General features: G+C 36.5%; 1 protein-coding gene across 2 annotated transcripts; it reads left to right on the top strand.

The window, feature by feature from the left end:
- Positions 1-26,458, top strand: LOC103719694 (probable ATP-dependent DNA helicase CHR12). 2 transcript variants are annotated; one of them, XM_008809054.3, is made up of 12 exons: positions 1-471; positions 5,246-5,399; positions 10,618-10,682; positions 14,337-14,531; positions 14,637-14,786; positions 15,138-15,536; positions 18,232-18,491; positions 18,603-18,821; positions 20,928-21,135; positions 21,220-21,373; positions 24,663-25,262; positions 25,385-26,458. In XM_008809054.3, the coding sequence occupies exons 1-12, from the start codon at positions 244-246 to the stop codon at positions 26,074-26,076; spliced, it is 3,324 nt and encodes a 1,107-aa protein (XP_008807276.2). In that variant the 5' UTR covers positions 1-243; the 3' UTR covers positions 26,077-26,458. The 2 variants fall into 2 exon arrangements, with proteins under 2 accessions (XP_008807276.2, XP_026665267.2); XM_026809466.2 differs by having other exon boundaries at positions 14,337-14,786.
- The last annotated feature ends 152 nt before the right edge of the window (positions 26,459-26,610 follow it).

The following is a 26,610-nucleotide window of genomic DNA, read 5'->3' as shown; positions in this document are numbered from 1 at the left end:
CCCGGCCTCCGCACCCGTTCCAAGTTTCTGGATATCGGAACAACGCACTTATATATCAGCTTTGAGAAAAGAGAGGTTTTTTCGGAGCGAGTCGCATCACCAGGGAAGAAAGAAGGCATCAGGCGAGAAAGAACGAAAGAAGCGAGCGAGAGAGCTCTTAAAACAAAGGGACCGTTGCTTTCTTTTTTATATTTTTTGAATTGGAAGCTTGGGGGTTTCTTTGGAGCTCGAGTTGTCTCGGTCATGGCGGCCTCCGTCGAGAACCCCTTCTCCTCGGATCACATCGAGAAGACGAAGACCCTCATCGGCGCCCTCAATCTCCTCTCCCGCAATCTCCCCCTCCCCCCTGACGTCTTCGACGCCGTCTCCTCGATCTACCACGACGGCGGCCGCCATGCCGCGAACGAGGAGGAGGAGGAGGAGGAGGAGGGGGAGGGAGGCGGCGGAGCCCCTCCGTCAGAAGAGGATACGGTAATTTACGCGCCCTCGACCCCCCGGCCTTTTTCTTTCTTTTATGAATCTTTCTGCGAATTTGTTTTCTTTTCTTTGAAAGAATGATAGTCGTGGTTCTTCGGATGAGGATCGACTAGGGTTTTGAAGAATTTCATTGTACGTGCGAGTTTAGGCGGAAATTTCTTGTTTTGTTCTGGTAATGTCTTTGAGATTGTGCAGTGTGAAAGCTTTTGGAATGGGATCAGTTTACTCTTTAAATTAGGTTGGCTGGAGTAAGCGGTTAGGGTTTCATGTATTGCTGATTTGACTAGAGAGTTATGTGGATGAATACGGGTCTTGTATTTGTTAAGCAAGGTTTGAATCTGGGAAAGGATTGGAATTGGAGAGATCTGCACTTTTTTCTTATGTGTTTGTATGTGCGTGTATCCATTTATGCGAGAAATTTGGTCTTCAGCCTCTAGTGCTTGTGTAAGAAATTTGAAGAACTGGGCTTATCAAGCTACCTCACTTTTCTCTGTATGTCACCCAAAATGGGTTATTCTATTTTCTTTCCCAGTAATTGAGGTCGTGCGGTTTTCATTAAATTCTAGTAAAGAACGTATGTGGTTATTTGTCAGAGTCTTGTGAAGGATGCTCGAAAAAGATCTATATTGTTATATTGAAGGGATAGATTTTGAGTGGGAACAAGCACGGGTGACCTTTCAAAACTTGGTTCTTTGGTATGTGCGATGCACATGAAAAGATGGTCATGAGAGGTGGAACATATGTGGGAAGTGGAATTAATGCTTTCTTGGTGTTCCGCCCTCCAAAGTGGAATTAAGTGTGGGCCTGGTGAGCTAATCTCAAGTCTCTTAAAATCTCTAGGCCCGCTTTTTTATTTTCCCTTTTATGCCGAGCATAGGTCCGGAATTACGCAGAGGCTTGTCTGATTTTGGACTTGGCCTTTGCATGGACTGACAATGTGTAGATGTTTAAATGAAGCAACCAATAAGATGCACAAAGACCTTGAACGATTTGAAACCATACCAAGATGAGAGCTCTCTATGGTATTTTTCACATGTGAAGATCCCATGATTGTACCGAAAGCACTCCTGTACTGGATAAATAGACCAAGGTGCTTTGATGGTGCTCCAACGTGATTGCCACGTAGATAGATTATATGGTTTTGTTGATGACCGACCCTAGTCAAGACATTCGTCTTAATGGAAAACATTAAAGGAAACAATCAGGATTTCATGATTAACACTTGTTTTTGTTGCAAGCAAAGTTTAATCAGTGAGCAATATTTCTTCTTTTGTTAAAATCATTAATGAGCAGTATGGAACAACACATGTTGTTACTTTCTAAGCTTTATCATTCTCACGTGTTGCTGTATATCCATTGCATATTTTTGATGCTTGCCTCCCCTTGAATTCAATATCCTCCTCATCTCCTCTTCCAATCCTAACCCCAATTATGCTGATTATCATCTGTTGCTGCCCTAGCCCTCTTTTCCTCTTCCCATTTGCTAAGCCTAAACCCCTATTATCAGCTGGCTAGGACTGGCTTTGCTGATAAGCTGTGCCTCAAAGCATATGCTCCATTGCCATCCTAATATTGATTTGTGTCCTTGGCATCATCTTGGTTGTGGATTGAATATGAAATTCTTCTTTCTTCTTTGTTTTCATTTACTTTCTTTATATCACCATCCTCTTGGTACCATCTCTGTCAATGAAGCATGAACAAGTTGAGCTATTAACTTAGACTCATGACATGGCTTAACTTTTCTCAAATTTTAAGTCTAAACAAGTTGCTTAAGCTTTTGAAACTCTGAGAGACATGACCCTTGAACAGGGGTCTTAAACCTTGCTGCAAACATGAGCCAAGCTCGAGGTAACCTTGGAGATTGAGTTGAACTCTATCTAAGCCCTAGCTTGCTCAAGGTTGGCTGACTTACACCTATCTGCATTTATATAGTTGTATATACCTGCTTCTATGTGATTATATGCACATTTTGCTGTATGCAGAGGAAATGCACATTGCATGCTATTCTGGCCAATAAATCCTAAGATATTCATCTCTAAGTATGTGCTATCTTAACAATTTGCTTCATTATGAACACATGGAATCGAAATGGGCTGCATATCTAAAATGATATATTAAGGTAAAAAAATATATGTAACTAGGAAGCTTGATAAATAACATGATCCATATGGAGAATGTATTAGGAAATTTGAAATCTTTTTTGCTACAAAGCTGTACTTTTTTTCTCCATGATTCTGATTAATATAAATTAAATTATTTCTTTATCAAATAACAATATAAATATGTCAGATGCATGAATTTTGATTAATTTTTAGTAATATTTGGTAGATCTTAGAATATATGTTTGGAAAGTAATCCTTATAGCTATCATCCAGCGATATCACCTGAAATCAGGTGTTCAAATGAAGTAAGTCGTCGTGTCTGACATAGGCTGAAAGAGGTTTGAGACAGGTAAATGTTTGGTTGCTCGAGGCTTTGGAAAACTAAAATTTGGAAAAAATGATTTTCTGACTGTACGAATGGTTGGAAACTTAAATAATAGACATGGATTTTCCAAATTCGGCCAGATATTTTCTTTTCTTTGGAAAAACTTTTCTTTGGAAAAACTTTTCTTTTTTCTCTTTCATTTGCATAGTTTTATGAGCAACGAAACATACCCTAGGTACCTTATTTCTTACGTTGTTTTATCTTTGGAGGTCGCAAAACCAAGACACTTCAACTCTGAAAGAATTTTAAGACCATGATGGCCGGGTATGATATGGTTGTATCATGGAAACTTTTCATTTTAATCTATCTCAATTCTTGTGAGTAGTGCCTAGGTGTCCTACTAGCAGCTTTGCAATAACAGTTATTGCAATAGTATTTATTGCTGCCTGCTTAATCTTGGTGATAGTATTTATTACTTTACTTTTATCCTCTTGCATACAAGATGGAGTCTTCATTCGATATTAATGTATGCTATTGTTTCTCTTTTGATTTTTAGTGTCACATGTCATGTCTATGTTGGTCAAGGCTCTGCGTGGAACATTTAAAATATTCTTTTGAAGGTTAACTTGCCCCATTTAATAGATTAATTATATGCACGCTTAAAGTATTCTGAATAATTATGCCACATTTAAGGTTAAAATATCGAGATCCAATGTTGTAGTGATGGGTGCGAGGTTGCTATTAGGATTAGAGCAGCATTTAGTAAGTATTAATTTGGTATTGCATTTGTGCTTATTTTGAGATTAAAACCATGAATTTGATTAAAAAAAAGTGAACTTGACGATCTGAAATTATTGCAAGACTATAGTTGTATTTGGGATGATGGATGTGAGATAAATCTCAAGAAATCTAGGAATTGAGTAATTTAAGACAAGATTATGATATTTGATTTATTAGTGATTCCTTGTGATGGCACAACTCAAAATTAGAATTACTTTTGGTCAAATTCTTATAAGCTTATTAAATAAAGAGGAAGTATAAATACCCTCAGATATGCAATTTTGTCTATGGTAAATGCAATTTTCTTGAGGTGGACCCTTGGTTGGTGTTCCCCACTATCTTTTACCCTCCAACATACATTTAAGTTTCCTTTATTATATCTACCTTTGGACTTAGATTTAATGGGCATCGGGTCTAGTCGGGGCCGATCGGCTCAAGGAGGAAAAACAACATACAAAACCTTGACCCATATCTGATCCAACTTGACATTAGGTCAAGTACCCTCAACCCATACCCACCCACAGGTCATTTTGGGTCACCTATTTGACCCTGAACCAGTCTATTTTACAAAACTCAATCCCTAATGGACACTAACACACGAAACCAATCCTTCAGTTATTGGCTCATTTCAAAATGATTTGAAAAACTAGTATTAAATTAAAAGACAAACCACTCAAAAATTCTTGCCCAAGATAATAACTTAACCTGACATAAATTGTTCCAACCTGAATAGAACTCTACCCTCATGACCTAAGTAGGGTAAAAGCCTAACCCAACCTGACACATTTAATGTTCGTGTCAGAAAATTCCATACCTAACCCTAACTAAGAAACCCTTATCCCAAACCCAACTAAAGAGGGTCCAATCGGCTTGGGTTTCTTGTCGGTCATTTTTTGCCACCCCTACATAGACCATAGTGCAAAACAATGTAAATTGGTGCCTTCGTTTAGTGGTTTGCTTATTTTTCCTGGACTTTAGAATTCTAAAGTAGCTATTTGTTACAACTATTCATGTAACTTTATACGGTTGTTTGTTGTGGTCCACTTGACAATGCACTAGGATATTGGTGCAATAGTTAATTTTCGGTTTGACATGTATAGACAGGGAGACAGTTATGCATCATGCCTATGAGGCCTCAATAATTTTCTTATCTATATGAATTTTCCGAGTCTTCACTAGTTTTCCATCAGTAGTTTTATGTTTGTTGGAATATTTTTTGTGTCGTCCGTATATAGTTTCAGATTTTGTATGTTAAACTCTAACCATAATGGTCCATATTTGCTTCTGCTCTTAGCCTCTTAGATAAACCCTAACGCACTTGATGGTTTCACCATCCTTCTTTGTCAAAATTTAATGCTTAGGTATTATACATATACATATTATATTTGATGCTACTAGGGTGTTAAGTTGAAATGCTATGTTATTATTATTGCAAGTCTCATCCAAGTATTTATGGATCGGCCTCCTTGTCTTGGTCATATGTATACGAATTCACCCTAAGATTTGATTAGAAGTGGTTTATCCTTTTTTGAATTTTTAATTATACATCATTCTCGTGCAGATTTATGGGGTTTCAACCAGTGATATTTTGGTAAAGGAGCTTGAAGATGCATTACTAAAGCAGCAATCGAGTCGCACGTCTTGTTCAGTATTGGAAAAAACAAAAGAAAGCCGTTATAATGGTCTTATTCAGCATCGACTTATGGAGCTTGAAGGTTATATATTCCTCTTTAAGAATATGTGTGTTTCCTTTTCTTCTCCACTTAGTTGAGTAGGTTATGCTAAGCATGTTTGCTTGGGTCTTGTTGGATAATGTTTAGTTTATTTTAATTTTTCATGATTCAACATGAGCTGGTCTCTTATAGTAATGATGCAGTGCTATATTTACTATCTTTCCTGTTGCTCTAGGATAACAGTTTATCACCTATTATCACACAGTGATAGAACTACATTATTTGTCAGATAGCCATGTGGTAAAACTTATTATTGTGTAGAGTTATATGCTATAAATTGTTGTTGTTTTTGGCTCTTGTAGATGCCATTTTTTCCTTTTCTGGTTCATGTTCACTTCGTTAGCTTTTGCATCCTCCTAACAATTGGTTGGCCGTTGTAGAGATTTCTTGGATCAACCTTTAGCCTTTTGTATTCTTTTCCCTTCTTTTGGAAATTTAATGCTTAATCTTCATTTCGCCCCATTATGCATCTCATCAATCTTTAGCCTTTCCAGCTTTGGTCTTTGCTCTTTACATTCTCTCCATGTTCAATCTATTAATCTATTTCATTCATGATTGTCATTGGACGAAGTATGTTAATTATGTGAGTATGTTGTTTCTTTTTTCACACCATACATTCATCTTGATGTTGATAAGATGATCCATCTTAATGTTTTAACCCTACACCTACCTCGCTAGCTACATTTAGGATTTTGAATTTGGATGTCTTCGGTCTTCATTTGTGTTTTCTACCTTGAATTTTGACTGGTATAAATTTCAATTACTAGTGAATTGTTTAGCAGATAAAATTACAAATAAGATTATCACTTTCCTGTTTTGCCATTGGATTTCTTGCTTGCACATAGCCTGCAGGAAATGAGGTTATCTCTTGGGATGTTTGTGCAATAAGTTTGAACTTTTTGATTTCTACTTGTGAGCTAACATCATTTTGTTCAGCATTGAGTGGATTATTAGAGATGTTTGCACCCTTTCCAATCACTTGAGGAACCTTGAGACGAGGGACTTTTACCTTAACCATACTTTATCACTAAGTTGAATGAAGCAATGACTTGATGATTATTGAGATCTACTAGTTCTGATGCACGGACATTAGTACTTCCATCCACTAGCCTCTTCTTCTGAATTTGATTTGATATTCCACTTTCTGCAAATTGACTTTTAGGAGACCCACATGTGCTCCTATCTAGCCATTTTGCCTAATCCATTCGAAATTATTCTTGCCATAGCATCTCACCAACCACTATTCCTACATGTTTGGCAATTGTTTCTTTTTTTTCTCAAACATATGGGCCAAGATATTATGTTTGAAGTGGCCGGGGAAGTACCTTAAAACATTTTCCTATTGTTGTGTCTTGTGAGGCGCTCCTCCAATCCTATTCTTAAAGTCCATTGTGTTATTACCTCTTAGTTTAATTAGCATCTTAAACATGTTTTCTAGACAATGGTTGCCCTCCTAGTATTTCGTTTGCCATGTCTGCATGCTTTGGTACTTTATTGGTCTATTTGCTTGACATTGATATTACATATTTAACTTCCAATGTTTTTTTTATATCTGCTAAACATACATACATACATATATATGCGCGTGTGCGTGCGTGTGCGTGTGTATTCTTTTATTTGCTTTAGACTTGCACTATAGATTAGTTTCTTTTGCGCGTCTTTAAGAATTAATCTGTTACTTTTTGGATAATTGTACTCGATCAACTCTTTTTGTGTTTTATACTCCATGATGGATATAATTTTTGTTATGCTATGCTAGAAATACTAATTGTATGGAGTTTCATGGTATGTATACATACAAATGGTGTGATAGTTAATACGTAGCTATTATGTGTGCTTGTGTATAAAATGCATAATCTTTCCTAAATGGGATATTATCTTACTCCTATACTTTGTCTTTTTTGGGCTTTGTGGTTGTAGTGCATGGATTGTCTTTTTCTGCATAGACCATTAAATTAGCATACTTTTTTCCTTGAAGGTTTTTTTTCTAATTCAGAATCATTTATCTCGAGTTTTCCCTAATTCATAATTTTTTTACTTTGTAGTTTTGAGATACTTCTAGTAGGTCTTTGGTTGTTAAAGATATGAAGGTGAAATAAAGCTATTAGGAAGGAAAAACACACTTGTGGTAGTTACAAATTCATAATTCTAGTATCATATCAATTTTTTCAGTGCAACCGAGCACTCATTCATAAATATTTATGTCAATCATGATTCAAAATCATAATTTGAATTTTCAATGCATCCAAGTACACTTATTCATAAATCTATCAACCTCCTTTCTTGGATTGAATTATTAGTGCCTCTCTTTGGACCAATTAATTTAGTGGTACCAGATGCAGAAAACATTACAAGCTGAAGACTTTTTGCTAGGTTGATGCTGTGAAAATCTTCAGGTCCAGAATGAGTTTTAGATTTGTTTGCCTCTTTAGAGTGAGCTCTGTTTGTTTCTTTCTTGGTGCATTACAATTTGACAATCTTGTAGCACCCTTTATCTTTAATCTGAATAGCTGTTGGAAGTTGTTTCCTCAGCGGTCATGTAGTTCCAACTATCCAAAGAACAATGACATGTTCATACACATTATAATGATCCTTCTTGTCATCCAAAAGATAAATCTTCATTATCAAGCTTCTGGAAAGTTCTTTCGAATCTGTTGATAGAATATCTAGCTATATTTGTCTAGTTTGATTTGTTGATGAGTCATTTCCATCTAAATACTTCAATGATTGTGCCTTTCACCCATTCTCTATACTTAGTCTGAGCCACTGTAATCATCTTAGAGCCTACCTTTTACCTGTTATCTATACTTCCTACTAATAATTACTTAATCATTGTTGCTTGATTAGACTTCTTGAATTTAAGCTAGGTTCAGGTGCTATTCCAAACTGGGCTAGTCTATTTCCCTTTCATCAAATTCTACGGCTTCTTGAATTTGCCCTCAACTTCCTGGGCATCCTTGAGATTTCTGGTCTTTAATGTGCACCTGCATATTAACTTGAACTTGTGATTTAATATGAATAATTTGGGTTGTTCTTGAAGTGAATGATGCAATTCCACAGTGTACAACTTCTCCACTTTCCAATAAGAGGTATGCATTCTTAAAATGGTAGCAAATGATTTTCATATTTGATAGCACAGGCTTGCGTCATTGGATGGCAGGAAATAGTGGTTTGAGAGCCAAAGGTCAATACTCAGGGACAAGATGATCTTTTGCATCTGTCTTCTGAGCTGATCATCCCAACCAATAGGTTAGGTGGATCAACCCATCAAGTTCACATTGATACGTGATCTATAGAAAAGCACTTGCCATTCCTTGGTTATTAGGTGTGTCTTTGAAAATTTCTGTGTTGAAATACGACATTCAAATAAGTTTCAAATTAGTAGATGATGCTCAATATATTGGTGGTCCCTTTGGTAAAATTCTATGTATGTGATGCCCTTATTAAAAAGGAAAAAGTTTAGTTTCCATTCTCTATAGAAATCTGAAACCTCAATTTCTTATTCCATATCAAAGTCTGGATTTATAATTGAAAGGGTTGTTTTGTCCACAAAAATTGTTAGGTCTCTCAACCATGGGGGTTTTGAAAACTAAAAAGAGTTTATAAAAGCTATATGAGGAGAATTGTGTGGAAGAGATGTTACCACATCATGAGGTCCTTGACATGAAGTTTGAAATTCACCGTTCTTTTTTATTTTATTTGCCATTGGCTTATCTTGATGTATTTGCCATGAATTGAGGAACTGTGGGTTGATGTTGCTTGAACTGATAATGGAGAGTTTTTGCTCCCCCATGTACCCATCCTTCCCATTAAGCTAAACACCGGCTATGTTGGGATAAAACCTTATGATGTTGAAGTATTTAACTCAAGGTTTGCCGTCTCGATACCGGACCTCGTACCAGTGCCACACTCGCATAGTATTGGTACGGTATGGTATGGAGTTTTTTTGGCATACCAAGTGGCGGTACTTACCCGTATTGGTACCAGCACCGAACTGGTTCGGTATGGTACACCCGGTACCATCCGGTTTTGTACGGTACGGCATACCATGATTTCATCATGGTTGTAGGCTGCAACCATGAATCGATAACAGTGATATCTTCTAATTCTTGATGATAATACATAAAAGATGATTGTTTGTTGCTTTGGTAATGACTGCTGCTGGTCGGTAGGAGCTGAATTTCAAGAGGAAGATCATGAATACTATGATGGAAGAGAAGGAGAAAGAAGAAAGAATATATTGAGCCTTATCAACTTTAGATAGTTACGAACTTAAAACATAAAATCAATTTTCAGCATACTGTTCTTCAAACCAACAACTAAGTTCTTTTCTGGTACAAAGTCCAATCTTACTTGCTCTATTTCCCATGCATCAATCAATAAGACACTTGATCTCTGTATTTCTTATTTCTTAAGCAAAATGGACTATAATTAATGTAGTTGACATCCCACCCTCTTTCTTTAAACTCTAAAGATCTACCATGAAACTTCTACTAGCAAGTTGAAGCTTTGTTTTCCCTAATGTTAGAACTTAGCAAACACAACAAACAATTAATAACTAAAGGGTAAAGGTGTAAAGCAGGGTGGTCATTAGGAGGGTTCAGAAAGAATTTGATTGGAGATAAACTCTGAAAGCAGTGTGTGGGTGCAGGGGCGGGTGTAGCAAAGTGGATCCAAGAATCAAATTGTGAAATGTAAATCGATCATCTGAGGAGGCAGAGCCTCTTGTTTGCTCATCAACAATGGCATCATTTTTTACGGTATGCAGGACAAACCCTGACAGATGTCAAAGAATTTTTCTCAAGGGTCATCTGGAAGGTTTCAATTGCACTGAGTATATGAAATTGTTCATCAATTATCATTCAATCCCCATAAATATCCTCACTTTTCTGGAGTTTCACATATGAGTAGGCATATTTCCTCTGCAATTATGCTATAGTTCTTCTTATGCTATCTATTTCTGTGACTTTCCAACTCACAAATGTTTACAGTTCCAACCACTTATTAATGGAATTGTACGAAGTGAGTATGGTAAAGAAGTTTACTGAAATAATATAAAATGTAACAAGTGAAGCAAAGTTCCTTAAATCTTCTTTCTATCAAATAACTGTGCTTTTACTTTTGTACTATATGTATTGCATGCTTGCAACTGTTGCTGTCCAACTAGTTCATTTCTTAATATGACTTGTGTATGAATCAGGGTTGCCGTCTAGTCAGGGTGAAGACTTGCAAATGAAGTGCTTGCTCGAACTCTATGGTTTAAAGGTAATTGCACAATCAAATGATCAAACAAACTTGCTGCTTGTGTGTATATGTTAAGTGAGCTTATATTCATCAAGCAACCAGAAATTTTGGTTTTTCAGGAGCACTTATGTACTGAAAATCTAGGAAGAAGGCACTTATTATTTTGATATGTATTTTTTGCTGTTACTTTGTTGATCAAATTTCAATCTCACTACTGAATTTGTTAAGAACTGTTTTGATTATGTTATTTGGTTTTGCATGCAGGTTAATGTTATTAACTGATCTCAATTTTCACTGCAATGCTTGTAACGTTTGTATTGATCAGAGCTTGGCACAGGACAACCCAATATACTATGCCTTGTCATGTAACCTTTTGGCTTTTTGTGGCTCTGACAGATGGATGACCATATATGCTAGGGATTTCTTTTTTCACCCCTCTAAATGCTGCTTTATGGTGATAAACAACATGCTTTGGACATTTATAAGTCATGTTTGAAAACAACTCTAGCATCTTTTGAACTGAATAAAACATGTTATCCATTTATCTAGTGATGAGATTAACAGGAAACTGAAAATTTGTATGTGAATTGATACACTTGTTTATTAAAAGCTATAATTGTATTTTTGAAATATAAACACTTAAGAAACTATTATTTCCTGTTGGTCACTAAAATATTACAAAAGATAGCGAAAATAAATTTTACATGATAGGCTAGTCCATGGGATTGGTATGTTAATGCATTCTTATAACATGTCAAACTTGCAACAATTTTGGATCGGTTTATTTTGATCTTATGATTTTTTTTTGACTCCCTATTCTTTAATCTTTATATGCTGATCTGTATATTCCAGATTTTCTACAAGTCCAAGGATTTATAATATTTGACTAGTTTGAACAATTGAAATTCAAGAAATATCATTGCATTCTACTAAAGAAACATACAAAGCCAAAGCAAACCTTGCCTATTTGTTTTATTTCTTGATCCTTGAATGAAAGTTTTTTCGACTTAAAAATCAATTTGATTCAACCTTTTTCCTATTGGTATGAAAAAATGGCATAAATAATCTCAAGGTCATCTTGAAACTCAATCAAACAAAAAAAATGAGCTTGGATTAATTTGGTAAGGCTTAAAAGTTACTATTTGCCGACAACTTTTATTGACCCATGCATCTGTATATCTTATTGATCTATCTGCATTGGTACCATATGATGTTGGTCATCATGAACCTACGTATCAAATATCACTTTGTTTGTCTTGTATGGTATGCATGTCTTGTGTTTTTGATACATCAAACACGGCACAAGAGGCCTGCAAATTTTATGAATGGATAAATTCGATATACCATATGTGCTAAGGGAACCTTCTTTTTCCTTAAAATGTTCTCTATCACTCTACATTTCTAGGGTATCTTTACAGAGATGAATATACATGTTTTGAAGCTTCAAAATACAGCTCTGATGTTGAAATGTCATTCAATATGGATAATTCTTTGATGAGGCCTTAGATAAACAGATTGACTATTTAAGATAATTTAGTAAACATGTATAAACATGTTATGAAACTTTAAAGATAAAAACATATGTTGATATTTATAAACACATTAAAAAAAATATAATGTATAATTGATTTTGAAAGCTTGGAGCACTGCATGGAATCAATAATATGAATGATTGCTTAAGATTTATTCATGAAGCAGAACCCAGAGTGTTGGAATAGGGCTGGATAGTTTTGGTTATAACTATCATGCGTTATATAATTCTCTGGTATGTGTTGTTATATCTACCTCACTGGAAAAAGAAATAACCTCACGATAAATACTAAAACACAAATGATTAAAGTTCAGATGACTAAGGGAAGAATTTTCAAATGTTATGTTTTCCATATGTTTTCCTCTATGAGATACTAATTTTTATGTTTTGTATTATTAAGTAATACTTATATTCTAGCATTTTAATTTATATGCTAATAAAGTAAAGACGGATATTAAGTCGATAAATACCTCCCAAAGTGGATAGTCCGTTTTATGCCAAAGATCATTGGCATGCTAGGTTTTGATTATCTTGCATCATGCATGTATGGGTCAATGGTCGGCAAATTATATGCACTAGGGTCAAATCTCAAATTACATCCACAGTGTACCATACACTTGGGTCATGCTTGAAACACATTACATAGAAAATCATTCAAAATTTTGTAGACCAATCAATGGATACCAAGGTCGGAGGAACCGGTATCGGGCACTGTACCGGTTCTCCGGCGGGACGACTCGGTATGGGCTGTACTGGGCCTGTACCGAGAGAGATTATCGGTATTGTAAGAGAGAGAAAAAGAGAGAGAGAAGGAGGAGAGAGGGAGAGAGGCTGGTGGAGAGTGGCGGACGCCAGTGGAGGGCTGGCGGTGGCTGCAGGGGGCGAGGCCGTGGTTGGTTCTCCTATTTCGAACGAAACTGGGGTCTGGCTGCGGCTAAAAAATTTCGGAATTTTTAAGTGAAGTCGGCAAATCGCTTTACTTAAACATTATGAAATTTTTTAACCGCAGCCGGACCCTTGTTTTGTTCAAAACAGGAGAACCAGCTGCAACCTCGCCCTCCGCGGCCACCGCCAGCCCTCCGTGGCCCTCCGCCGCCCCCCGCCACCTCTCCCTCTCCCTCCCTCGCTCGCTCTGTCTTTCTTTCCTTCTTCTTCTCCGGCTTCGGCAACAAGTCTCGTTTCTGTTGCCGGAACCATATTGGTGAGCCACCGGTATGGCTCAAATCGGCCGGAACCGCCCGATTCAGGACAGTTTCTCTGACCTTGATGGATACTCTAATGTAGATATGCTTTACCCAAATTTGGAAGTGATTAACAAACATAATTAAAATCTCACTTTATACTCAAATATTCTAAAATTAACTTGTAGAATTAGTTCTGTTATATATGAATTGCCTTTTCTCTAGAACATCATTGAAGAACACATTTTTACAACTACAAACAAAATATTGACATTAAAATCAACAATTATTAATAAAAGCAAACATTGGAGAAGCATAAGTTAAAAAAAAAGTTGTTTGATTCTAAAATAATATTAATCGACCAACATATGTTGCTTTTAATTGTAGCATATATTTGGCTTATGCATGATAGTACAAAGTCTCATACTGGGTCAGTATGTAGTGAGACCATGTAATCTTAATACGTAGGTTTGCATTGTTTTGGTGAAGCCGTGACACTATCTATCACATGAAACAGTATGGTAGTTGATTTATATGGGGCCCAAGTTAATTATTTAAGTGCTACTGGCATGTGAATGCTAATCAGTGGCTGGTGCTACATGGCACATCACTTACCATTCCTCATCAGAAGGAAGTTTCAAAATAAAAAAAGGGGAAAGATTTAAGCAAGCCTTTTTTTATAGTTTAAAATTTAGAAAAAAAAGATCAATGAGTGCTGTGCTGACCTAGGGTCAGTGCTGGTATTGGAAGGCCTGGCACTTGAAACCTTGGCACAAATGTGGTCTCGATACCCCATGTTGTAATTGTTTGAGACTTTAGCACGTAGGTTGTTAGTAAAACCTTCTTGCTGAAACTTGTGATGAGGAGTTTGATTACCTCTGATGTACCTGAATCTTTTTTCTTCTTTTGCACTTAGAAAATGACTGGAGTTTTCCTTATGACTATCTTTTCTTTCCCCTCCAGTTATTAGAATTACAGAGGAAGGTGCGATCTGACGTGAGTGCAGAGTACTGGTTACATGAGAAATGTGCATATCCTGACAAACAATTGTTTGACTGGGGAATGATGCGACTGCGATATCCCTGTAACATGTATGGTATTGGAGATGCTTTTGCAATGGAAGCTGACGATCATCAGCGGAAAAAAAGAGATGCAGAGGTTATTTGTTGCCATTTTCTCTTGTACTATCCTAGAATTCTGCTATCAGCTGTTTTATTTGAAAGAAAAACTACAACTTTTTTGTTGCAATGTTCCTCATGGCAGAGGTTGTCAAGATTAGAAGAGGAGGAAAAGAACCGAGTAGAGACCAGGAAGAGGAAATTCTTTGCAGAAATTCTTAATGCTGCTCGTGAATTTCAGTTGCAAGCACAAGCTGCTCTGAAACGACGTAAACAAAGAAACGATGGAGTTCAGGTGTGATTGCATTTATTTTTTTGATGCGTTTTAATTGTTTTGTTCCATCAGACTGTTATTTGTGACTTAAGAAACTCATCTACTGTTCTGTTAACAAGTCTGATATGGCAAAGCCATGAATCACTGCAAAATTTTTGAGTGTATGTCAGTATTATGACGTGTGTTGGTTTAAAAGGGGGCATATTAGCTTGATCTGTTTTATGCCTCTAATGACCTAACATCTTTGCTTTTATTTTAAAGAAATTTTAAGTTCCCCAAGAAACTATTGTTGCTTTCAAACACTTTGACTATTAAGATTTTCTTTTGTAAGTCAAATTGTGGAAAGATTTAATTGGGATTTTTGCAATTTAGGCATGGCATGCAAGGCAAAGGCAGCGTGCTACACGTGCAGAAAAATTGAGGTTCCAGGCACTAAAAGCAGATGATCAAGAAGCATATATGCGCATGGTAGAAGAGAGCAAGAATGAACGCTTAACAATGCTCCTTGGGAAAACAAATGACCTTCTTGTTGGTCTTGGAGCTGCCGTTCAGCGGCAAAAGGATGCAGAGCATTTGGATGGGCTTGAAGCTCGTAAAAGCTCTGAGTCTGATGATCCTTTGCAGATCTCAAAGAGCGAAACTCCAGGCGAGTTGCCTTTAGATGATGATACAGAAGTTGTTAATGGAGATTCTGGTCCAAATGTGAAGGCTAATGATTTGCTTGAAGGACAACGACAGTATAATTCTGCTGTCCATTCAATTCAGGAAAAGGTAAGTGCTCCCCCCCCCCCCCCCCCCAAAAAAAAAAAGAAAAAAAAAAAAAGAAAAGAAAAGAAAATAAGTGCTATCTTTATTTTTGGCACTTCTAGCAGTATGAGTACTTTCAATTGGTTTCTGTAGGATCTAATATAAATTTAAACCCATGTCCAAAAGTTTAAGCTCTCTCTATACTCTCTATATAGTGATTAGTGCTGTTTTTTAATAAATAAACTCAAGTTTCAAATCACCAGTGGGAGTTAAATGTATATCCAAGAATTGATGGATTACGTTTGTTTTTGTTGTTTTGGTGCAAAGTACAATGTCAGTGAAATTTAAACATTCTTGGAAAAAGATCATTTTGATGCTGTTTCTGTCCCAATATTGTTAATTGCAAATTGACATTTCTAAATTTCCAGTCTGAAATTGTAACCATTGTTTTGTATTGGCAAGGTATTAACTACATGGCATAATGATAAGAAGCAATTTTTTCTACCTTATATTTGAGCTTAACATTATGGGTTCTCTCAATTTGTTCTTTCTCACTCAAGATAGGCTTCTTTGTTTTCCTTCTCACTGTTATTTAGATGTATCAATTTTCTTGTTGTTTATAGTCCAGTACACAAGTCTGAGCTCTAAACCTTAATGGGCTGCTTCTTGGCCTTGATAGATGTGTTTGGACAACCTTAAGGATACCTATTCACTTATCTTTTAGTGTTGCAAGTTGTTAACTTTCACTAGCGCTCCCGATTTCTACCTTTCTTTATTCTCACTATACAAAAACTGTCCATCTTTTTTTCTTTCCCTTCTCTGTCTTTCCTGATATTTGACCAGTTGGATTCTTCATGTCAAGGTGTTATGTATATGCCTATGATTGCTCATTAGAGAAAGCAGATAAATTGTGGCATGAACATCCTCCAGGACTAGACTGGAACCAGGATATTATAGAAAGGAAATGTTGGGGCTTAACATAATGTTTTTTTTTAAATAAGATAAATACAAATGGTTATTTGTAGATTAATGTCAATTTCTTTGTTGATAAGAAAATCTGTAAAAATTTGTCGGGATTGTACCGCTACATTTTATCATGATTTAGCAATCATTCATAATGGTTGGATAGTTTGAGTTCTGAAATGGTCATTTTTTTTGAATGTTTATATTGATCAATCTATATTGTAGATAACCTAGATGCTGATTCTATGAGGGAATTCAGGGGTGAGAACTGTCCTTTTGGAAAATTTAGGAATTTAGCTATGGATTTGGTTGTCATATACAGTTATATATGAGCTATATTATTAAAAACAAACTCCTGAGTGGTGTGCAAGGCCCTGCTTGGGGTTTGTTTGTCTCCATATCACGTACATTGCACATGCCTAACTCTAATATGAGCTAAATTATGAGAAAACACTAAAGGAAATGCTTCGGTAATAAAATAGATTCAAAATGTTATGACTTTTTCTTGCATAATGGGCAAACTTGGAAATTTATGGGTCAAGGATTCTGATTGTTTAAACATGACACGTGTTTATTCATTTGAGGTTGAGAACCAGTAAGTAGGCCATGGTCGATGGTAACCTCAGCATTTACGTATTCCTTGTGTCACTGAAATTTGGTATTCCAATATGTACACAATATACTTTTAGGAGTACCATATGAAAAATTGAATGGTTGGAATTTTCAGAATGGATCATTTGCAGCAGAGAGGCTTCTTAGAAATTATCTTTGTTATTAATTAATGCCTGAGAAGAATTCAGATAGCGACTTTCTAGAGTCTGTACTTTCTTCTACTTGGCAAGAAAGTCACAGAACAATTTGGAAAATGTAGTGAGTAATGCGGAGTTAAATATAGTACAAAGTATCAAGATTATCCTATATTATATTTATTGTAAGGCAGCATGCTACTATTATAGTTTCATCCCCTCGTGCATATTAGCGGAAGGAAGTAAAAGGGACCTGTTATTTTTACTTTTGGAAATAATCTGGATAGTCATGCAATAGCTTAAGATGTTAGAGGAATTCTGGACAATATCCTAAACAACCTTTCTTGAGGTCAAAGAAAGAGTTTTATTAATCCTTGTCAGATATGGCTACCTGGTACAAATTACTAAATCTTGTTTTTTCTTTCAGACAATTATTTTGACTGTTTCAAAATTTTCTTACCTTTTAAGAGATATTTTATTATGTTACAAAGAAGAAGAACTAAACAAAGGAGGCTTTGATCTCCATCAGAATTTCTTGGTTAAGTTGCAGAGCCTTGTTTTGACAACCTATAAATTTTATTTTCTTACAACTAATGATGATATTGCCAATATATATTTGTTATTCTTTTACTTTTGGGCATGCATGAGTACTATAACTTTCCGGGGTTACTTTTCCTGTTAGTGTGAAATATTAACAAGATGCTTTCTTTCTGGTGGTTATTGTATATTGTATTCATATTGTTTCAGATCCAGCTCTTATTTTCAGCATAACTACCATCATTTCCTGCCTTTAGTTTTTTCCTTTTTTTTTGTACTGCTTCTTTGATAAGTTTGAGTAGTGCTTGTCTAAATGTTTCTTCTTTAGATTTGACTCCATGCAGCTTAAAAATTTGTTTATTATTTTTCCTATTCCTTTCTTCTTTTAGTAATTATACACCATCTCTATCATTTTATATGTATTGCCCTATACCGAACAGATGATCCAAGTAATGACTTTCTGAATTTTGTAGGTCACAGAGCAGCCATCAATGCTTCAGGGTGGGGAACTAAGACCTTACCAATTAGAAGGACTTCAATGGATGCTTTCCTTGTTTAACAACAACTTAAATGGTATACTGGCTGATGAAATGGGTCTAGGAAAGACAATTCAGACCATAGCGTTAATTGCATATTTAGTGGAAAACAAGGGTGTAACTGGACCTCACTTGATTGTTGCTCCAAAGGCAGTACTGCCAAATTGGATTAATGAATTTTCAACTTGGGCACCGAGGTACATACTTTATATTCAAAGATGGAAAATAAGATTTTGATGCACCACTTGTTTTAACACTGGTACCTTTTTTTTCTTGTTTTAACATCCTGCTTCTCCTATGTGAGTTAGTATTGTGACGGTTCTATATGATGGGCGCCTAGATGAAAGGAAGGCAATGAGGGAGGAGTACTCAGGAGAAGGAAAATTTAACGTGATGATCACACACTATGATCTGATAATGAGAGATAAAGCTTTTTTGAAGAAAATTCACTGGTATTACATGATTGTTGATGAAGGACACCGTCTGAAAAACCATGAGTGTGCTCTTGCCAAGACACTTGTTTCAGGGTATGCTACTTTTCGATTCTATGTATTTTTTTAAGGTTTGGATATTTGATTCAATCTTGTAACTATTATTTTTATTTAATCTGATTTATCTTTTTTTGTGGTGTAAATAATATATATTCAATCTTGTAACCGACATTTTAAAATGCGTAACTACTTAAACAATAAAAAAGCATAACTAGGAATTGACCAAATAGAAATTTAGAAATCTACAGATGTTTTCCACCTGTTAGTTATATATATAAATAAAAGATGACGCAAGCTTTTGATTCAATAATATAAAATACTCCTAGAATTTGTTCAATAAACACTGAGTTTCCTGGAAGATGCTGGTTGGATTTGTATAATACAGCTTAATGAAGTGATTGAGGTCAAAAAGAAATGCCTGAATTTCTATATCTGCATTGTTCAGGCTAATTGGCATTTTAGAGAAGTGATTGCCTGTTGAGGTTACTTGTCAAAAAGCATCTTTTTTTGAGTTTATCACAAGCTGCGTATTGATATATCAGTTTGGGCTCCTATTTCTGCAAGAGTACTTTGGAAACATCTAGGCTGAAGCCAAGCTAAACAACAGTTTATTATGTTACAATGAAAATATAACAGACATTATAATGTTATAACAACAATCTAAGATTTTATAGTGATAATGGCAATATAAAAGTTCAGGAGGTCTCCTTTTACATTTTGTATGCGGGAATCTAACTGACACATAACATTGTCTACAAGTCACAAGTAGGGATGGAAATGGGCTAGGCCTGGACTGAGGGTATGCAAAATTTTCAATCGGAAAAGCCCAAAGACCAGGCTCAAACAGTGTAAAAGTTGGACCGTCGTCCAGCCAATTTGCATTCCTAGTTTAACAGCCAATATATGAATGGAACAACCACCATTGTTTGGCATTGTTGCTATTTGTATAAATAAAAACATTTTAATGTTCAGTTTTCTATGCCAGCTGAAAAATATCTTATTATTTTACGGGCAGTGTTTTGAGCATATAACAGCAAATTTCCATTACAATGCATTATTTCCTATTATAATGGCAAATAGCAGCCATTATGAGAGTAATTATATTATTTGCAAATTTACAGAGTAAATGATTGAACTGGCAAATAATGGTCTTTATTTCGGTTATAAAGATATATGACAGTTTAGGAGGGCGTCCATTGTCTGGTTATATTGCTGTTATTAAAAGCTTGACCCCAATACAAAACGGAGAAAAAACGAGTAAACAAATATTAGAAAAACTTTGCAAATGGCAAACAAGAATTTTGTACTCAAACAGTGAAATCAAGATATCGTCATCATAATTTATACTGGATGAGTCTTATGTTCTTAGTTTTATGAAAGTGAATTGTCGTACATATGCCATACAAAATACTGTTTGTACTCCATATTAAGTGCAAGTTACCATTCTGACTTCCATTAGGCCTTATTCTCCTACTGAAAGTCATTCTTTAAATTTGCCTGTTCGTTGACTGAAAGTTGTTTCTTCTTCTTCTTGACTATACATTATTTATTTTGATTTTCCAATTATTTTCACTTTATATGAACATTCACTGGCTTATTTTGTTCTCACGGGAAATGTGACTGATATAAACTTCTGAACTCTGTTCTTTTAAGAACTTATTATGTGAGTGAATGTAAAAAATAAACGGGTTCGTCTTGTTTTTTAAGTTAACCGATGATGTTCCATGTTATTGGCTCTGTTTGGGCTTATCAGCTATCACTACATGATCATTGCTTGCTTAAACATTAGAATTCCATATTCCCATTATTACTGTCAGTCATTGTTTAATAACTGAAATGTTAGACCATACATGTATGATAAACATGCTAAAATATTTTTATATATCTGAGAGATTTCCCTAGGATATATCTGATGTGGAATAATTCAGCAGACCATCCTCATGAATGGTTCCTATCCCTATAATCTACACATGTACCTACGACTTTACTACTTTGAAAGGAGCCTTGTTGCTTTCATGTTGTATGGATCTATTTGTAGCCTTTTCAGTCTGTTCCTTCCAGTTTTAATATATGATTGGATTATAATGTTAAATTTTATGAATGTTCCTTTTTTCTGATAAAAATTTCTTATTGTGGATGCAGTTATCGTATTCGACGTAGGCTACTATTGACTGGTACCCCGATACAGAATAGTCTGCAAGAGTTGTGGGCACTGCTTAATTTTCTTCTACCCAGCATTTTTAATTCGGTACAGAACTTCGAAGATTGGTTTAATGCACCCTTTGCAGATCGATGTGAAGTATCTCTTACAGATGAGGAAGAGCTATTAATTATTCGTCGTTTGCATCAAGTGATTACTAATACTTGCACTGCTATCTGTTTATATTTTAATTTAATGATGCCACTTTTAGTGATGATATTCTCTAATTTTCAGGTTATCAGACCATTTTTGTTGAGAAGAAAGAAGGATGAGGTGGAGAAATATCTTCCAGGGAAAACACAAGTCATACTAAAATGTGATTTGTCTGCTTGGCAGAAAGCTTATTATCAACAGGTCACTGACATAGGACGTGTTGGTCTGGAATCTGGTATGTTAAACTGGTGAATGTTGTCTTTGTTTTACTTTCTTGAAATCATTTTGTCCGTTTCTTTACACTGGTAATAAATGAGCTATCTGCTAATATTCGAAAAAATTGCACTGTTTATGTGTCATTTCAAGCCAACAAAATATTGAATTAAGATCAAATTGGAATTTATGGAGGAAAGCCTTAAAGGGGATATCAAGAATTAGTAGAAAGAGTGCATGGAATGTGCTGTTTCAAACTTTCAATTGAAATGATAATAACTCCTGAGTCAAGATTGTTGGATGGGAGATGTGATGGTGTGACTGGTTCAATTTTCTCATCTTTTATACAAAAGAATCGAGTGATAAATGAAGATGTATCTATTAGAATTAGGGCTAGGTGGATGAAATGTAGTGGTTCTTCTAGAGTATAATGTAATTGATGAATTTCTTGATGACGGGAAATTTTGATAAGGCCTGCAATGTGTGGTTCATATGTTAGGAAATAAACAATCATCTAAGCAACAGATGAACATAGATGGAAATGTTGAGATTGTTTGGTAATAACTAGGAAGGACAGAGGTAGGAAAGAATTTATTAGAGTCTTGGGTTCATAGCGTCCGAATATGGGAAGCGGTAGAGAACTAATTGAGATGCTTTGCACATATTCATCAAGATTTTAGTAGGCCTTGGTATGGAGAGGTGCTTAAATTTCTGTTTCATGCTAGCTAGAGGCAGGGGATCCCTAAACTAATAAGGGTGGGATTAGTGTGAAAGGATTTGGAAAAGCTTCCAGTGACATCAGGGGTAGACCTAAAAGAGTATCGCCATCAAGGACTGTTATGCCAGTACTGGTCCCCGAACTGGTTGTCCAGCGGCACGAGTCAGTACAGCCCCGTGCCATGTCGGGCCTGTAACGACACGGTAGAAGAGGCGGGTGAAAGGAAGAATGGGAGAGAGAAAAAGAGAGAGGATGAGATCGCCGGAGAGCCTTCGGCCGCCGCACGAAGGAAGTGGAGAAGGGGCTCTGCCTCCGGTCCCCTGTTTCGTTTGAAACAGGGGCTCCCCAGCCTCCGCCTCCGCGCGGCGGCTCCCCGGCCTCCGTCGGTTGGCCTCCACATTTTTCTCTCTTCCTCTCTCTCCCTCTCCCTCTCCCTCTCCCTCCCTCCCCCGCTCTCGCTCTCTCTTTTCCTCTTTTTTCGTCTCCTTCTCCCCCTCCTTTGCCGGTTCTTGTTTTCGTTGCCGGAACCGTCTCGGTCCGCCGCCGGTACAGCTTGAGACGCCTCAAACCGGACGGTTCGGGACGGTTTCACCGACTATGCTCTCCATCTATTCTTCACTTTAAGCATTCATAAGATGGTAGAATATTATCTTACAAGAAATTTTGTTCTAGCAATTTGTCTTTGAGCATTCACTTTAAGCATAATGATTGGGTTGAGCATATTTTTGTCGGCCTGAGTTAGATTTGGAGGATATACAAGTCATGCTGGGTCGGTTTAGAAATTACAAAACTAGACCTGGCCCCGGTTTGCAGAGGTTCCATTTTTTAGCCCCAATCCTGCCCATGGGTCATTCAAAACAGATTGGATTGGGTCTAATCGGGTCGGCACTAGGTCTTGTCATAGGTTGACTTGCTCATTTGCAGCCCTACCTTCTACACCCTTCAACAAGAATTAAAGTACCCCTTTTTTGGGTAAAATAAAACTACCCTTCTTATTGGAGTTCTCAAATCTTCATTGTACTACTCGTAGTTTGACTTGTTTTTTGCAACTGGTTGTCAACATTGCATCAAACCTCCACAATCCACCCATTTCCTTCGTGCTCCTGACTGGCTTTGACAACATAGATTTTTTGGTTTAGTTGACTATATTTTAGCTCTCTGTCAAAATATATCTTTTATAGTTCCTTGCAAGGGGAGTAGTCATAATATTGTTGACAACCAAAGATGCTCTCTTTGATAGCTTGTTCTGGGTTGAGGAAGAATATTATCATTTGTAACCCGTAAGGTACAGGGAAGCATACTTTTATTCTGTCAAAATATATCTTTTATAGTTCCTTGCAAGGGGAGTAGTTATAATAGGGTTGACAACCAAAGTTGCTCTCTTTGATAACTTGTTATGGTTTGAGGAAGAGTATTATCATTTGGACCTCGTAAGGCACAAGGAAGCATACTTTTATTCTGGACTTGTGTGGTGCCTAAGTTGAATCTTTTTATCATTGTTTGAAATTTGGCGAACCCTTTATTATCTTAATGACCCCTCCGTTGTTGATACATCTCCGCTTTAAAGATAGCTCTTTTGGGAATCTGGCCACTTCATTAACAAAGAGATGGTGTTAAAGTATTCCTCATTTCACCTCTTATGGACTCCATAGGGACATTGTAAAGGTCATCTTTATCTAGGGATGCCTTTTGCTTGTATACTGCTCGGAAATTAATGAGAATTTGGATCACTCTTTGGCACCATATGGCATAACTTCCTTCTCATGTTTTGACGGGGCTCATGATCTCATGCTTTCACCAGGGAATGGATGACAAATTGCCTTGATGTTGTTCCTTTTTTGCTTTTATTCTTTTTGTTCTCTATCTTTCTTTCTTTCAGATGAGTGACCTTATCGCATTGAAGCAACAAAGTGTTTTGACTGTAGGGAAAATCATCTATAGTTATTCAATTTCTCATCTGTGTTGATTACAGATTAACATGGATTGACCAATAGTTAGGTGAGAGAGTGGGCTCTAATAGTTATAGCATCTTTGTCAAGATTTCAGGCCCTTAGCATATTTTATTTTCACAATTATCGGCTAAATATAGTTAAAAAAATAGGAATTTTTTGATTTGAAGAAAAAAAGTGGAAAAAAAATATCGAAATAAATTGAAACTGACTTAAATATAGAGTAGCATGGGCAATAAATCTTCCAAGATAAATTTCAACATATACATATAAACTAATTTAAGTTAGACTTATGCCTGAAGTGCTATCTGTATTTCTTTTTCGAGTAATATTCCCTGAGTGTGATTTGTAAAAGGTGATATAGAGTTGCCTGTATTTGTGAGTGCAGAGTTTCATATAACAGAAGGTTCTGTTTGTGTCCTCTCTTTGGCAGTGAATACAATGTTCATCCAGAACAAAATATGTGTAAATATAGAAACAAGACATACTCTTCCGCTGTTGTTCATCGTCTCCTTCATATGAAACCCATGTTTTTCTGTCTATTGCAGTTATTCTTGTATATGTTGTTTATACAAAAGATTTAAGTTTTTATTTTGTACAAGAAGTATTATCTAGTGCTGATGCGGAAGCATTATTATATGCAGGCATAAAATCAAAGAGCCTTCAGAATTTGTCGATGCAGCTCAGGAAGTGTTGCAATCATCCATTCCTGTTTGTACCAGAATATAACATGTGGCAAAAGGATCAAATTGTTAGAGCATCAGGAAAGTTTGAATTGCTTGATCGCTTGCTTCCAAAACTGCAGAGAACTGGTCACAGAGTTCTGCTTTTCTCCCAGATGACACGTCTAATTGATATTCTAGAGATCTACTTGCAACTATATGATTTTAAGTACCTTAGGCTTGACGGGTCAACCAAGACTGAAGAACGAGGGACATTACTCAGACAGTTCAATGCACCTGACTCTCCCTACTTCATGTTTCTCTTGAGCACTCGAGCTGGTGGTCTTGGATTAAACTTGCAGACTGCAGATACTGTGATCATCTTTGACAGTGATTGGAACCCTCAAATGGACCAACAGGCAGAGGATCGTGCCCATCGTATTGGGCAAAAGAAGGAAGTTCGTGTCTTTGTGTTGGTTAGCGTTGGATCGATTGAAGAGGAAATCTTGGAACGTGCAAAGCAGAAGATGGGCATCGATGCAAAGGTCATCCAGGCAGGATTATTCAATACTACCTCCACTGGTTAGTATTTGTATATGATCCTGGGACATCTAATTATTATATCATTTCTGGTTGTTTAATAGATCGTACCAAATCAATTCATGAAGCTGTTTGACATCATATTTTGTTGTTTTCTCGTGCAGCACAAGACAGGAGAGAAATGTTGCAAGAGATCATGCGGAGAGGCACAAATTCTCTTGGAACAGATGTGCCAAGCGAGAGAGAGATAAACCGCCTTGCAGCCCGAACTGAAGAGGAGTTCTGGCTGTTTGAGAAGATGGATGAAGAGAGACGGCAAAGAGAGAGATACAGGTCAAGGTTGATGGAGGAAAATGAGGTGCCTGATTGGGTCTTTCCTAAAACTAGTGAACACAAATCTAAAGGGAACCAAGGCCTAGATAGTAAGAGCAATCAGGTCACTGGGAAGAGACGCCGTAAAGAGGTCATTTATGCTGATTTACTTAGTGATGTCCAGTGGATGAAGGCTGTGGAGGATGGAGAAGACTTGTCCAAGATTGCTGCAAGAGGAAAGAGGAGGGAACATCCCTCTGATGCATATGAATCTGCCTCTGATGATGCGGGCGGGCAGAGTATGTCTGAGCAAAGGAACATAAGCAGGTCTACGATGAGTGAAGATGGCAGTGATGATGTGTTGAGCAGAACAACCAAAAAATTCAAGACTGGATTTGTGCTGCCTAACAAAGATGAAGATGAGGGTGAAGGTGAAGGTGATACCAGCAGCTGGAAAGAAAACATTGTTACCTGGAGGACCCACAAGAAAAAGCGCTCGAGCCATGGCTTCTCCAACTCAACATCAGATGTAAAGGGACCATAGGGTTTCTAACATAAACCAGAATTTGGTTGCTTGCCAGGTGTTGAACGAGGCAACCATTTAGAAGTGAATGTGCATTGCTTGGTCTATTGCTTAAATAGCAATTTTCCCCCTCCATCTGAGAGAGGCACTGCACCCAGTTTCATCTATATAAATAAAGATTATTGATTTGATTTACTCCATGGTGAGAACCGGTGGCTGCTGTGATGTAAGTCATTTACTTTAGGACACAAACATGAAACTGGCGAAATATCATTCAGAACCATAAGAATGCTTTGTAATTTTTCATTTTATAATTTAAGCTCACCCACAAAGTTCTGAAACCACCCTTTTAGCTATCCTTAATTATTTGCAATAAAAGTGATTGACTTGAAGTTGCATTCAATTTATCTCTTCTTTTTTTTGTGTTTCACGATCTGCTTAAATTTTTAAGCTTTACATACCAAGTTCTTTATGTGAATATATAGGAACTTTGCATATTTGATTCTATTTAGTTTGAACATCTTACATTTTAGGATCGGATGATATAGCTCAATT

This window comes from Phoenix dactylifera, chromosome 12, assembly GCF_009389715.1.
Source record: "Phoenix dactylifera cultivar Barhee BC4 chromosome 12, palm_55x_up_171113_PBpolish2nd_filt_p, whole genome shotgun sequence".
In the NCBI taxonomy this organism is placed as follows: domain Eukaryota; kingdom Viridiplantae; phylum Streptophyta; class Magnoliopsida; order Arecales; family Arecaceae; genus Phoenix; species Phoenix dactylifera.
This window is presented reverse-complemented; position numbering and strand designations above follow the sequence as displayed.